This window comes from Lepidochelys olivacea (genome assembly GCF_965140295.1).
Source record: "Lepidochelys olivacea isolate rLepOli2 genome assembly, chromosome: 3".
Taxonomy (NCBI): Eukaryota; Metazoa; Chordata; order Testudines; family Cheloniidae; genus Lepidochelys; species Lepidochelys olivacea.
Genome location: NC_140413.1, coordinates 140,716,329 through 140,732,355, shown reverse-complemented (window position 1 = coordinate 140,732,355; position 16,027 = coordinate 140,716,329). Strand labels below are relative to the sequence as shown.

The window sequence follows — 16,027 nt, the reverse complement described above, 5'->3', positions numbered from 1 at the left end:
ACTCATTTGTAAGTTCACCAACCTACACTTCATGTTAATTAAAAAATTATTTCTCTGAAGATACCATTTTTGCAGCATTCTCACTTCCGGGTCCCAATTCCCTAGCAAGGGACAGGTAGAATTCCGTGAATTCTGTGGGGTTTTGGTCTGTAAAGATGGTGGTAAAGTTCTCGTAATAAAGTCATCAGTGACTAAGAGCTGTCATATGTGGTTCTGTCTCCATTCCTCTCAACATAGGGAAAATTGCGTGTGTTGTGGGGCTGGGTAAGGAAAAATATCTGTTGCTGTCTGTGAAGGCAAGTAGAAAGTAGTGAGCTTTAGCATCATAGTACTTTTCTCCCTCAAGCTGTCTGATGAGCTCTTACCTTCTCCATCTCTTTGGGGCCCTCCCTTTAAAATGTGAAGTATATCGTCTTAGTGGTAGGGTGGTCCACCTTCTTCCTTTTTAAAATTGGGGGATTGTAAAACACTGGTCATGAAATCTTTCACTCTGTCATCCTTCTGTCTCTTCCATGGTGTTATTGCCGCCACCTCCTTTTTTCTCACCTGGTCAGATGCCAACATTTGTGGCATTGTTCACTCCATAGGTCAGTAGTCCTGACCGTTCTTCTGATTCAGAGGAGGAATATTGTATGTGAACATGTGGGAGGATAGTTTTCTTTTAAGAAAACAAAAGTCAAATGAAGAAGGGTAATTTTAAGAGGGATTTAAAAAAAAAATTGTATTCATTTTTGTTTAATGCTACATTTTGAATAGTGAAATTGTGCAATTCTGTGGTTTTTTTGTAATTTTTATGTAGGACTATTTGTTTTTTAAAAAAATTAAAAATAAAAAATAATCTCTACAGAATACATGTGCTGAAATAACGCCACTTTTTGGGTGACTTCTGAAGATCGCACCCAAGGTATGAAAGTACTCCAGAATGATGTGCAATTTGTTGTCTTATTTTATTCATACATTAAAATTGCTTTCTTCATAATAGCATAAGTACTTTGAAAGAGAGGAGTGGCTTCTACAGTGCTGTCTGAATTCAAAGAAAAGCAGATAAGATAAGCCAACATCTGATTAAACCAACTAGTCAATGAGATAAAAACCTGTCTCAGCAGTAGAAGGGAAGGAAAAAGAAAGTTTGTCTGTGCTAGAGAAGAACTTCAGTAATGAATGGAAGTCTAAAGGATCTGCTTAATGTGCTCAATTGTGGTAATTTACAAATAAAGTGAGGAATGGCAAGATTAGACAAAATTTTGATACAAGGTTATAAAAAATATTTGGGCATGGAGCCTCACAGGAGAATACATAATGTGCATCATCTCACTGTGTGAAACAGTTCCATTTTATCTTTGAAATACCTTTTCTTTGGTTATTTAATCATGAAGGTACCTGCTACAAACAGAATCACTGTCAGAGAGATTAAATAAAAATATTTGTTCAAATAGCTTCTTTTTTTAAATTGAAGGGTTATTACTTCTAACAAAGAATGGAATTCAACATGTGACAGAAGAATATAGTGAACAGACTTAAGTGAATAAAGTTGTACAAGAGCATTAAAGCCAAAAAAAAAAAAAAAGCCCCATGAAATAAACAAAAACCACAAACCCTATACTGGTGAATATTTGGTTCCTTTCTCTAAAAGGATTCAAATTGCAAGGATTTAGAACTTTAATAATTTAAAACTTTAAAACAAAAAATAGTGATTTTATTTTCTTAATCACTTGAGGTTATCAGTAGACTTTCAAACTCAGTCTCCATGTGTTCCAACTTCTCCGTATTTGATACGTATTAGATACGTATTGATACTTCTCCGTATTAGTGTTGGCAGAATGCCTGAGCAGACATGTCAGGTGGAAGGCCATCTTGAGGAGACAAAGGGCTTTTTCTGGACTGGCAGGAAGAAATGGATTGTGGCTCCTTTACTTGTCCCCTCGCCCTCCTCTTCACCTGCCGGTCAACTCCCTCCCAACCTCAGAGGGAATCACCTGAGCTGGTGGGTGGGCTGGTAGGGCTCAGGTAAACCATTGGCCCCTGCACACATTGGGGAGTGTATATAAGCCCTGGCCTTCCAGCATGAATCCCCTCTCATTTCTGGATTAACCACTCCCTCTCTCCCATACATAGAATTAGTGTAGGACTGGGTTTTTTGGTCTACTGTAGGCATTGTGATAATTGTTTTTTGTGACTGGGAAGGAATTTTTCCATCACTGTCAGACGTTTGGCTAGGGTGGAGTGGGGGGTGGGGGCTTTGTCATCCCCGCAACAGCTCAGGAACCCTGTCAGGAGGTAAGGTTCAAGCTGTCATAATTTAGCAGGTGACAGGTATACAATGCAGGTATTTGCTCCTTAGAGGTCCCGTTCCCTGATAAACTAGCATTTGAATTAGCCTTCAAGACCATTCCTAAAGAAGCTGAGAACAGCTCCTAAAGTGTGGTTCTGCGAGGAGACCAACCCTCTTTCCCCAGACATTTAACCCTCATGTGAGGGGAGAGAGGTGGGGTCCCAGCAACGGGCTGGGAACCTACTTTGGAGGGCTGGAGGTCTAATGGCAGCCCTCCACCAGGTGGAAACAATTAAAGAAGGAACCATGATCTGCACTGTACAATTTATTGCTGAATAGGTTGAGTTAAGTTTAGTAAAGTTATGACCTAATTAAATCACATCCCTTGGATCCTGTCTGTCTTCTGACATGCGCAGGACAAACAATTTAGTTCTATGTGGTATACCTTAGTGGGCTTCCCTCCCCCAGAAAACCTGCTTTCCTGTGATACTAGTATTTGCTGTAGAACTGTTCCAAAGTTACTACATATTTTCACACAGTTTTAATACCAAATAAATTATTACATAGCCTTTTTTGGACCACTTCACTGGTGCATAATTTCCTGGGCTTGCTTCCCCTAAAGTTTTCATCCTTCCATTAAAACTTATTTTTGTTGCTTTTCAACAGACTTACATATAATTTTTGTGTGTCTCAACATTACAGCATAAGTACATTCAGGCAGAAATTGGAAAAACCATTCATGTGTGAGGGAACCATTCTTTATTTATTATAACTGGAACTCCTGTGAAATTTCACATCTCCTTGAATGTTGTTTCAACTTTTTAGATCTAACCTGTAGTCCAGCACTGACCAGCTGAGATAGTAGCATATAATTTGCTTTTTTTGTATGGTAAATCATTGCTATCTCAGATATTTAACACAAACGAATAAAAGATCTTTGAAACAGCCTTCTTAATGCAAGACTGTCTAGAACAATGGCCACCAAACTCTTTTGCTCGTGCACCCCCCCCCCTTTACCAGGTCTGCCCCTGTCCCCCAGGAGCCGCACTAGGGAGCTGAGCCCGGGTGCTGGGAGCAGGGGCATGGCCTGGAGCGGAGCAGTGGGCGGAGTGGGGCTGGATGGCACTTCCTTCCCACCCCTCATGGGGGCTGGCCCAGGCCCTGCCATGGCCCACACACACACGTTACTCCACACACCCCCACATGGGTGTGCCCCACAGTTTGGGGACCATTGGTCTAGAACAAGTAAATTATAGATTCTTATATTTATAATTCTTCAAACTTTTGTTTCAATAACACAAATCCAAAAATTGTAATAAATTAATCTAAATAAGAGTCTCCATCAGACTTTAACAATTTGAAAAAAAAATTCTCTGTTGACTAGAAGGTAAAGTATACATTACGATAGATGGAGTATGATTTAATGAGGAGTTTGATATGGGAGAGTTGTTGCTGCTAAACCAGCTATGTGAAATTAGTCTTTAAAGTCTCAAGTTAATGAGATTATTTTGGTATTACTGTCTTTCAACCTTAATGGAAACTCTAATGGAAAATCTTCGTAGTAAACAGAACACAGTGGACTCGATTCCAAAAAGGCACATTCTTGTGCTTTTGTTAGAGAAATATAGTGATGTAATTTTATGAGCTATAGATCCATGAAATGGTGTATACAGTCATATATGACCCAATACTGCTGCTTTTGAGCTGAGTTCAAAGTACACTCATTTGCTCTAGCTTTCTCTGCTAGTGGAAAGTATACTGGGATCTAACTCTTCTCATCACACCCCTTTCCTCCACTCACCCCTTCTCCCCCCCAAAAAAGTATTTGTGGTTTCATTAATTGCTGTAGAATTTCGCATCACTAATTCTCCTAATCTGAATTTCTAAATCTAAATGTATAGGAATAGTGGACCAAAAACTTAAATTTTTAAATTCAGTTTAAGGCTTTGAGGAGAACATTATCTAAGTTCTTCATACAGTACTTTATAAGATAGGGACCTAAGTAGTTCTGAATTCCAACAGTGGGTAACTTTAAAGTATTTTTAATATGTAAAGTTTCTTTGCAGGTAACAAAAAACTGCCATTCTAGGGCAACACTAGAATATTAAATCTCTGAAAGATAAATTAAAAAGAGATCCAGGTGATCCTTAAAATTAAACAGTAAGGCCTCAATTCAGCAAAACACTTAAGTGCATGTTTAAATACTTTGAGGTACAGGGACCTAGAATAAGTGTGAGTAACGCTTATGTCAGCCTATGCAAGGCTATGGAAGTGAACGTGCACAGCATGTCACAGGAGGCATTCTGAACTTTGTAGATCAGGGACCTTTTAAAATATTTAGACAACGAAAGATAGCTTCTAATCCTCTTTTTGTAATTTTTAGTCAACTTACTACTTGTGAAAAGTGACATACAAAAGATAAAAACAAATGTTTAGAGAGCAACTTCACACATTTGCTAAAAGACAAGTTGCTATAACATAAAAATGTGGGGAAATATTTGTATTTAATAGTGATAAATTATTATTTAGATTTTTCTGGACCTGATGGGAAATATAGGACATAAAGTAAAGTCACTAGAAAATTGTGAACTATGAAAAGCAAAAGGGCCAATAAAGGAAAAGAGAGAGGAAGTATGAAAGAAAAAGCAATAGTCTGGAAAAGAATCAGAAAGGGGAAAAACAGGATAAGAGATGAGAAGAATGGGATTCCACTAGGTACTAATATTGGCACGTCTTAGCTTCTGTGTCTGAAAAATTGTGTTACATTTCTTTTCAAATAGTGGCTAACAAGACTTTTCAAGAATTTTGCATTATTTTACTGGCATGTAAATCTGCCATTCTGATCTCCAATTCATGCTTTTAGGTTTATCTGTCTCTAACATTAGCATCTGGATTGATGGAGTGACTTTGTCATTTAAAAGAGAACATGGAAAAGCTATCAGTTTATTTATAGTCTTGCTACTGGACAAAATAATCACAAACTAGTCTGCTAAAATAGAAGAAAGGACAGTAACTGCAGATCTTTTTCTTTGTTCAACTTTTGCTGAAGTGCTCGTTTGAAAAATCTGTGCAACGTCAGGTCATTTTTTGTGTCGTTAAAGTGGAAAATATATAAAATCACACCGTGCGAAGTACAGAAGAGAATTTTTGAATAATAAATAACCTGAATATTGTGGAAATAGTTTCTTAAAACTGTTACGTGTTTTTCAGAAGTGCAGTACAAGTGCCTTAAAAAATCTCCAGTCTTGCAGGCCAACAGATGAATTCCATTGAATAACCATGAGTACATATACATACATTCTTGTCCTGCAGGACAAATGGAATTTTAGGGCCCCATAATTATTTGCGTGTGTGCAAAAAAACAAAATAAAAAACCAACATAGCTGTAAAACGTGGTGCCAGTGAGGATACAAAGTGAGTTTTGCTGGGTTTTTTTTACCCAAGTTGTGAGTTCATTCCAATAAAATAATTTTCTGAATCCATATATTTTCAGATAAGATAATGTATTAGGCCAGGTGTTCTTCAAACTCTTTTATAGTGAACACCACCACTCAGTGACGCCGGTGTCTCATGGATAGCCTTCCTGCCCAATCATGATCACTCAGACTACCTCTGCTTCCAACTCTTATGATTCTATTTCCAATCACACAATATCCCTGTGGCAATTGCAACGCTATTTGCTTCCCTGTTTGCCTCCCAGAACCTGCACCTGGTTCAGTTTCCTAGCTCAGGAACTGTGCAAGGTGGAAGATCATCTCCCTATACACCCCTTTATCCTCTGCCCCCTGCTACCGAGAAACTTACTCTCAACTCCTGCTTCCCCCATCCCACACCACTGCTCACAACCTTCCTTGCCCTCTCACAAATCTTCAAGCTCTACTTCCCAAGATAGGCTCTTTCCCCATCCAGGCTCCCTGCGCATGCAGTTCATGTGACGTCAGCCTTGACTTCTCCCACCATCCAGCCTCATTCGCTTTGCTCTCCAGCGCTAAGCACCAACTGCATTTTTCCTTGTGCTCCTCTGCTGCAAGACCAGGACATTGCTTCCTTCCTCTGACTATTCCTGCACTCCCCACACCAGCCTGGTGCTGTCCTCTCCCCAACCCACTCCACCAAAATGATAATTTAGAATCCATTCACAAATACATTTTTGTAATTCCTATTTAGCTCAGAAATTGTTGTGATGAACCACTTCAGTGTTAAGTGTTTATGTAGTTATGTTTCAGTTCTACATACATTTTCCTGATGCACAGATTGCTTGGGCAGTGCGGATTACTTTATGGTATTATGAAGGCAAAGGTGAGGCTATTTTACAGACTCTTATTCATTTTAATCTCTACAAATCTAATATAATACCAGTAATTTAATTTTAAAAGATAACATAGTTAGAGCATTCCCCGAAAGGAGATCTCCATCAACATGAAACTTGGGTCTTTTTTGTTTTTGCTTATACTACAGTGGAACATAGAAGATTAAAACTATATTACATTTTGTTTCTTGTGCTTCTTAATCATTGAAAAATCTCACCGTACACAAGATTGCAAAAGCTGTAGTTTGAAAAAAGTTCCTATTTTTTAGCTAATATATTTTGTTAAATTGGTTTTGTGCTTACTTTTAAAATAAATTCTTACCTGTTTTATGAGAAATCGCTCGTTGGCTTGTATGGGGAAATCTATAATTTTTTTTAAAAATTACTCAGCATACCTTTTTCTTTACCTAAATTATTTGAGATAAATTCATTCTTTGTCATAATTTAGGTTTGAACTAGATTGACTCCCAGTCTTAAAGTGTTCAGATCACATTTTATGTATTCCAATATGTTTTTTTCAGGCTATTTAAAGACCTCACTTTATACAAGAAATGGTGTCTTGATATGAAAGTCAAGAGAAGAATTTTACTTTTGATCTGATCTAGATTGTACTTTTAAAATAGGTACAAAAATGTTTTACTGCAGAAACATTTTAATAATAATATAAAGAAAGAAAGTAACTTAGTACAAGGCATACAAATTGTTTTAAGAGATCTTATTCTGTAAGATTTGAAGCATGAGAATAAGGGGAGGATGTACATTAATCCTCTCATCCCTCCTTAGTACCGTTCATTCTTGAACTTTTCCAACCACTGTGTTACTCTCAAAGTAGTCCATATTATCAGGATCAAATTAACCCATCCTGTTTTCTGTGGTTTCATCATCTTTTTGATCTTTTTGTAAAGACACATGATACTGAAAATAAATCAAGACTTGTCAAAAAAGCAAATCTTTCCTGAAGAATAACAGGAAATATTTATAATTCATTTGTACATTTCTTTATTTACATTGCTACCTTACTGGCTAAATAACAGATTTCAGGTACAGATTTAACTATCTTAGGTGGATACAATTTGTCTATTTTCAGCCACATGATGAACATATTAATAGATTTTTAATACTTCTCTTTGTGTCCTAAAATCCTTTTCTACAAATCTTAATATGAATCATGTAAAAAGTGTGAGAACCATTTGAATTATATTGTTTGGAGTCTGGCTTGCTGCGATTAACTTCTAGATGAATATTTCTTTTGCCAAATGCATGTAAAGGCTAGTTTCCTAAAATCGCTTTGCTAGCAGCCACATGAAAGCTTTAATTTAATGTTAATTCAGGATGTGCAGTGGGACACACTTTTCCCATCCCACTCCCCCACTTCTCCTGTTTTCTTTGCTCCATTCAAAAGCATGAAATTTATTAAATTCCTGAATTCTTTTTGCCACTGTAGTTTTTAGTCTGCTGTTCCTGTGCTTTATAAATTGTGTTCAGTGAAACTGGGGCACGTATCATTAGGAATTTAGTTTATAATTCACCTTTTGTAAAAATGTAGAACATGTTTGTGTTATAAAACAGCCTCAAATGCCTGTTCTTGTTCTTTGTTTTAACTTTCACATGGGAACTCATTTTGATCTTGCATTCATATTTGAATTATTTTTCCGAACAGTCTTGCTATGAAAAATTATACTGACTGTATAGCTTAGGAAATGAAGTCATATCAACCCCATCCAATTCAGGACACTTGTTCCATAAGTCCAGTCAGTTGCTTTTTGATGATTTCCAGGTAGCTCTGAATAGCAATATTATTTTTCAAAATATTAGCTCTTATGATTTTTCGAACTATTTTCTATGTTGCTATTAATATGAATCTCCTTCCATCATCCACAAATCTGTTGGATTGCAAATTTTCTTTGACAAATTCTAAGAGAACTTTCTGCCAGCTTGACATGCTTACAGTCATGGCTGTCCCCTCTTCAGTGACATTTTTCAAATAGCAAAAATAACTTACAGTTCCAGAAGTACATTGTTCAGTCTTCTGCATGGGCTTGTGCTGTTTTCCAGGAATTACTCCAGTGGCCTTTATAGGAATTCTGAAATTCCTTGAAGACCCCGAAGTTCCCCAGTATTGTGAAATCTATTTTTTATTTTTCTTAATAGGATGCAGCACAGATGTCAAGCAAGTTGAGGAGAAATCTTCAGCTGCAAATGAAGAAGAACTTTATCCTTTCTGTAGGGAGCCAAGTTACTTTGAAATTCCTACAAAAGAATTCCATCAACCTTCACAAATAGCAGAGAGCACTATTCATGAAATCCCAACAAAAGACACCCAAACCTCACATGCAGCAGGTGCAGGACATGCTTCATTTACCATTGAATTTGATGACACCACTCCAGGAAAAGTAACTATCAAAGATCATGTGACAAAATTCACATCAGATCAGCGCCACAAGCCAAAGAAGTCTTCTCCTAGTGGACAGGACCTACCTGGGCTTCAAACTGTGATGATGGCTGCTGAGAGCAAAGTAGCTGACTGGCTAGCACAGAACAATCCCCCTAGAATGATATGGGAAGCAACAGAGGAGGATTCCAAAAGTATTAAGAGTGATGTTCCAGTGTACTTGAAGAGGCTGAAAGGTAAAGTGAATAATTTCAGCTATATTTATTTCCTAAGGCTTCAGTCTTTCATAGAGGTCATGGGTGGACCCCTGCAGTCTTGTGGAGTCCAGTTGAAGTCATTGTTGCATCTGTACAGGAGAGTGTGGTAGCAAATTTCTTTGCAGGATGGAGTCTTAAAAAAGTAAAACAGTTAATTTAAATGATCCTACAGTAAGTATACTGACTGGAGTTGTGTTACGTTATTATACAGTTGAAGGCTTCATATCTTCCAAAAGCTTGCTCTTTGAAGGAAAAAACATCTTGGGTAATGTTACACAATTTATAAGACTATACATTCATTTGTTTACAAAAGTTGAATCACTCTTGATAATCAAAACTTGTGACTTAACACATGTTTCTGTAGTTCTTTCAACAGCAAACATTCTGTTGGATACATAAAAAAATCCTTTTGCTATAATCACATTCATGCGAGCTAAAGAAGATGCACATTAATGGCTAGATATGCAGAATACACAGATACTCTATTTAACATACTGATTTGGGACTCTGGATTCAACTTTAAGTCCATACTCTGATATAAACCAAAATGTTTTGTAATACATCAGTAAAATATTTTTGTTAACTAAAGTTCCAGTTGATTAATTGCAGACTACAGATCCAATGACATTTCAAATGAAAATGAATTTAGCGGTGGGTAATAGCTTTTCAAAGGAGTAAAATATATGTGGGGATTTCATTAAGCAGAATTAATGAAAAATTCTGTTATGATTATTTGCTCATGAATATTCCACTGACATTCAAATTTTTCAGAAAGAAAACGATGACAAATATTTAAAAGTCTACTAAATATGTACTTTTAAAAAACCCTGAAAGCTTAACAGTGCAATTCTTATTTCTTAGCTTTGTAACCTAAATATACTGTTCTGCTCAGTCAATTGGGATTGAGTAAATGTTCTTTGTCTCTTACTGATCAAAAGTTTTCTTTGAAAGCTGGCTTTTCCATACAAGTCTTAGAAACAGCAATATCACCATGCTATTCGTGAAATAATAGCTTAGTATTATTTCAGTGTTTTTAGTGCATAATATCACAGTTACTGCTTTGCTGTTCATGACATTGGAGTGTACTGGACTCTTAAAAATTCTTTATACTATCAGACATGTTACTGTGAAAAATGGGAAGAACTATTGCCTGGGCAGGCATATGCATGCAAGACTTACTTCCCTTTTATGGTAGCAGAAACTTGAAGAAGTTTGTTACAAACACACATTTACAGTTCTTTCAATTGAAAATATATGTTGTACTGCAGGAATTTGTTCTGGATAATGCACTGTGTGACCTACTGTGTCACAGGTGGTCTCTTGCACTTCCCCCCTTCATGAGGGAATACCTCCAACCACTCTGCAAGCTTGACTCTGAGCATTGTAATGAAGCTTTTTAACATGTTGGTAACTTCTCCCTGTCTGTCTTCTATTCCTAGCTAAACCTGCAATGAAATCATGGTGCAAAAAATTGTGACCTATACATTTCACGACAGTATTACTATTGCTATATTGTGGTAACACGTAGGGTCCCTAGTTTTAGACCAGGGCCCCCGGTTCTAGGCACTGTGCAAACACATAATAAAAAGATGGCTCCTTCAGAGTTCTTTCTGTCTAAGTTAGTTATCATAGTAGGTTGTGATGTGAAGATTATAACCACTGCAATAATAAGAACAAGCCATGTAGAAGTACACTTTTATCCTATTGTTAATATTAGAGATAACAGCAAACAGAAAATCTAATATGTCAAATCTTTTTGTCTCATTAAGTTCTAGTGCAAAAGCCCATCTTTTAAACCTACTGTGTATAAATATGTATTGTGACAAAGCTCCTGCGCTACCTTGGTGGGTCTTGCGCTTATTGGCGGATTTGCTCACCTTGGAGCTTCACGGCAGCCCTCAGCTTGACTGTTTTTCTGAATTCACAGTCCAGGTGGACGACTCCTGTGTCTGACCAGGAGTTGGGAGGAATTTGGGGGGAACCCAGACCCACCCTCTACTCCGGGTTCCAGCCCAGGGCCCTGTGGAATGCAGCTGTCTAGAGTGCCTCCTGGAATAGCTGTGCGACAGCTACAACTCCTTGGGCTACTTCTCCATGGCCTCCTCCTAACACCTTCTTTATCCTCACCATAGGACCTTCCTCCTGGTGTCTGATAATGCTTGTACACCTCAGTCCTCCAACAGTCCACGTTCTCGCTCTCCGCTCCTCTTGCTCCCAGCTCCTCACACGCACACTACAAACTGAAGTGAGCTCCTTTTTAAAACCAGGTGCCCTGATTAGCCTGCCTTAATTGATTCTAGCAGCTTCTTGATTGGCTGCAGGTGTTCTAATCAGCCTGTCTTAATTGTCTCCAGAAGGTTCTTGATTGTTCTGGAACCTTCCCCGTTACCTTACCCGGGGAAAAGGGACCTACTTAGCCTGGGGCTTATATATCTGCCTTCTATTACTCTCCTATAGCCATCCTGACCGACCCTGTCACAGTATATGAATATTATATTAGTATGAATCATGGAATATTACCACGGTTCTGAGCTTCTTCCACATCCCTACTTGGTAATCCCAATTTTTTTTTTAAGTAGCTATTTTGTATTTTCATCCTCTAACAAAGGAAAGAGCAAAGAATCTAGATCACGGGTGGGCAAACTTTTTGGACCGAGGGCCACATCTGGGTGGGGAAATTGTATGCAGGGCCATGAATGTAGGGCTGGGGCAGAGGGTTGGGGTGTGGGGTGTAGGAGGGGGCTCAGGGCAGGGGTTAGAATGCAGAGGAGGGTGCAGCAGGGGGCTCAGGGCAGGGGGTTGGGTGTGTGGTGCAGGAGGGGTTTGGGGTGCAAGCTCTGGCCCGGGACTACTTACCTTGAGTGGCTCTGGGGTGGCAGCAGCGTGCAGCGGGGCTAATGCAGGCTCCCTGCCTTCCCTGGCCCTGCACCACTCCCAGAAACAGCTGGCTGCACATCCCTGCAGCCCCTAGAGGAAGGCGGGAAGGGGGCAGAAGGCTCCGTGCACTGCCCTCGCCTGCAGGCACCATCCCTGCCTGCAGGCACTGCCCCCCACAGTTCCTGGCCAATGGGAGCTGCGGGGAGCGGTGCCTGTAGGCGAGGGCAGCATGTGGCGCCCTTTGCCCCCGCCCCCTTTCCCAGGGGCCGCAGGGACGTGGTGCCGGCTGCTTCCTGGATTGCCACGGGGCCAAGGAAAGCAGGGAGCCTGCCTTAGCCCCGTGGCGCCAAGCGGTTGGCAATCCCACAGGCCGAATCCAAAGCCCTGACGAGCCAGATCTGACCCACGGGCCATAGTTTGCCCACTCCTGCTCTAGATGATGTCTGATTGCTAGATAAATTCTGTAGTTATTCTATTTTCTTTGTTACATTACCTCTTCAATGCTCCCATTTTGGTTAAACAGAGTACCAGAAATTCCAAATTAACTGTGGAAAATGAACTTCTATTTTCATGTAACATTATCATCACAGCCAGCTGGATGACTGTTTCATATTATTATCTAGCTGATACTTCTGTGTCTGGTAAAGGAAACAAAAAATGAACACTTCATAATCTTTGTAGCATACAAAATAGCAAATCGCTGAATTTAAAATTTAAATTTTATAATTACTATATTAGTTTTCCAATAATTATGATTATTTTAATTTGTTTAGCACTAACAGTGTGTTTGATGCTATACAAAAGACATATCAAAACAGTTACTAACTAGCAGAGCTTCCAATCTAAATGACAATCTAAACACTCTGGAAGACCCAGAGGAAAAATCAACATTTTACTGACTGACAACATGCATTGTTTGACATCCGCACAAAAAGAAATTACTTAAAAAAACACCTTATGGCTAAAAAAAGAAAATCCAGATAATTTAAAGAGAGAGAATAGCGACATATTCTACAGTGTTTCTATAGTTTCATTTCACAGAAGACTGCTTTGTAATAAATTTGGCTTTTAAAATTTCAGTTGCTATGTAGTTCCTTTCACTTAAATGTCTTTTATATAATAATAAGTTCGCACACGGTGATCTTTAGCCATAGATCTCAAAGTGCTTTACAAAAGCGAGTAAGTAATATCCCCATTTTACATGCTGCTGGCTCTTTAGCACATGATGGCAGGAGAGACTGGTCGGAAAATTCATTGTACTTGTGTGAGAGAATGATAAAGGATTAGTGCTGATGCTAACTAAATACCCTTTTCTGGAAACTACAGTGATTAACTAGATGGAAAGCTATTCTGAAAATATTTGTAAATAATGTTTCAAATCCGAAGTTCTCAACAGGTGTTTCCCAAGAACAGTGAATTATTACGTAACTATATTCTGCATCCCCTTAACACTTCCCGGAGCTTTTTCAGGGTCAAGTTTTGTATTCTGGTGCAGGAGTCATGTGTAATTAGCTGACTGCATAAAGGAAGGCAATTTGACTGGGTGACTTGTTGATGAAATGAGACCAAGATCTGGTACAGCTGGTATAATATTATCTGGTTCTGTAAACCATTGATTAAGTATTTACAGATTAGAAAAAGGCAAGTCAAATGCATCTGTGTCACTGATCAGCTTGTAAAAGACTTCATTATTTGACTGGTAGCAAGTTGAATGTGTTAGTTATAGCTGTAGGAAGTCTGCAGAGCCTGTTACTGAAGGACATTGGGTTACCAACAGAAAAACAAGTATAATTTCCATGTACATTTTAATTTGCCAGCTTCTGTCCATGTGACATTTTTACTTCGTAGTAATATATTTCCTTTTTGTTTTGTTTGAAGGGAATAAACATGATGATGGGACACAGAGCGATTCAGAAAATGCTGGTGCACGCAGGCATTACAATAAGCGAGCAACACTTGATGAGCATATAAGACATCAACATATGGAACAGAAAAAGTCATACCAGAAAGCCCATACTACAGAAAAGCATGAAGAGCAGGCTGCTATAAGTCAGACTGCCTTTATGATTGAGTTTTTTGATGAAGACCATCCTCGAAAGAGACGATCTTATTCCTTTTCTCAGAATGTGGGAGCTCTTTGCTCAGAAATTCCTTCTTCAACACCTCATGTGAGAGCTGAGAAAGTGAAAGGTACTTCTGGAGACATCAAAGGGGTTTCTTTGCCTTTGCAGACTAGTAGGGTAGTACATGGTGTTCATGCAAAACTATTAAAACAAAAATCAGAAGAACCCTCAGTTGCATTACCTTTCTTACAAACTGCATTGTTAAGAAGTTCAGGAAGTCTTGGGCATAGACCAAGCCAAAACCAGGAGATGGACAAAAAATTAAAAAGCCAGCTTGTTTCTGCTGCTACTGAAAAGGAGAATGATGATGACCAAAGTGACAAAGGTACTTACACTATTGAGTTGGAAAATCCCAATTCTGAGGAAATGGAAGCACGTAAAATGATTGACAAGGTAAGAAATTAAAATACATACCACTCATTACACATTGCATTTCAGTTTTATCTGATGGGAAATACATGCTACTTACTGAAATTACCGGGATAGTATAATCATAATGAAACACAGGTTCTCAAAGTAGACTTTAGTATTTGTGTATGGAAAAAGGCATAAGAGGACTTGCAGTGTATTGCCTAAAAATTCCAAATAGTTCTTGATGGTATTGCTATTATTCTTTATGTACTACTCAGTCTTCTTTAGCACAGTTTTAAAAATGGTTAGATCCTACTATTGTTTCAATCTGCACTCAGTCTGTCTGAATTAGAGAGCAACATTTTAGAAATGCTGTGTTTTTTAGCAATGCTACTAAATTTGGATTTACTACAGTCCTGTGAAACTAGTGATCTGTTTTAAAAACTCCATGTCTCTTCCTGTTTTTCCATATACTGATTAATGTTGTGACAAAGAACAAATTCAGATGAACAAATTATACCACTACCTCAAGTTTTCCAGAATTGTAAAGGTAGTATAGTCAATGTATAGCTTGTATTTCAGTAACTTGCCCTAAATTTCAGCATCTGTCATACTCCATGGAATAGAATTAAGAATATTTTCACCTCTCCTGTATCCATATAAACTCACTGGTACTCAAACAGTGATCATATGGTTCTAGGCACTTGTTGAGGGAGACTGTAGCTCAGTTATCAAGATAATTTGTTTTATAATAAGGGTTTGGACTCATCCAATATGAAGATAAGAATAACTTAATGTAAACATTTGGTTACTTACTTTTGAATCAGAACTTTTTTTATTACTAATTCTCTGCTTTCCTAAATAATCCATTTAAGGAGAGTTAATTTCTGTAGGACAATGGTCTCCAGTTTAGACCCACAGTGAAACATATTCAGCATGCTATGCAGATAATATATTGCTTATTTGTTCCAAAAAATTACATGATAGTACTTTAGTTCTTCATGTTTAAAGCCTTTTTTCAGATTCCAGTAAACAGATTTAGCCAACAATTCTGGCTAATGAAAAACAGAAAAATATAAAGAAACAGATGAAAAACTAAATCTTTGATTTTTGGAAAAATATACTGATATGGTAAATGGGTGGATCAAATGGGAGATTATTTTTAAGGCTTTCTTTATCCTTTCTGTTTTACTTAGGGATTTAATGGAATAGTTATTCTATTTTTGGTCAATATAAAATGATTCAGATAATTCCTTTCTTATGAGTCCTCAAAAGACCTAAGCTACTTTAGTTGTTTGTTAAAGCAGTTAACAAAAATTGAAAAGAAAACATTTCAAAATGGAACAAGTGAAAATAAAGAACAAGGTATACTTATTTTGTATTAGTGGTCACAAACTTTTATGAATTATTGAGCTTGGAGTTGTTTGTCTCCAACTCTGAATTTGA

At 37.9% G+C, this 16,027-nt stretch overlaps 1 protein-coding gene across 11 annotated transcripts in view; it reads left to right on the top strand.

The window, feature by feature from the left end:
- Positions 1–16,027, top strand: part of CEP170 (centrosomal protein 170) — a 183,483-nt gene that overhangs the window by 80,472 nt on the left and 86,984 nt on the right. For all 11 annotated transcript variants that reach the window (XM_084622211.1, XM_084622207.1, XM_084622204.1 and 8 more), the window contains 2 exons: positions 8,733–9,209; positions 13,986–14,623. In XM_084622211.1, the coding sequence (XP_084478337.1) occupies positions 8,733–9,209; positions 13,986–14,623 (1,115 nt within the window). The remainder of the gene's footprint in view (positions 1–8,732; positions 9,210–13,985; positions 14,624–16,027) is intronic.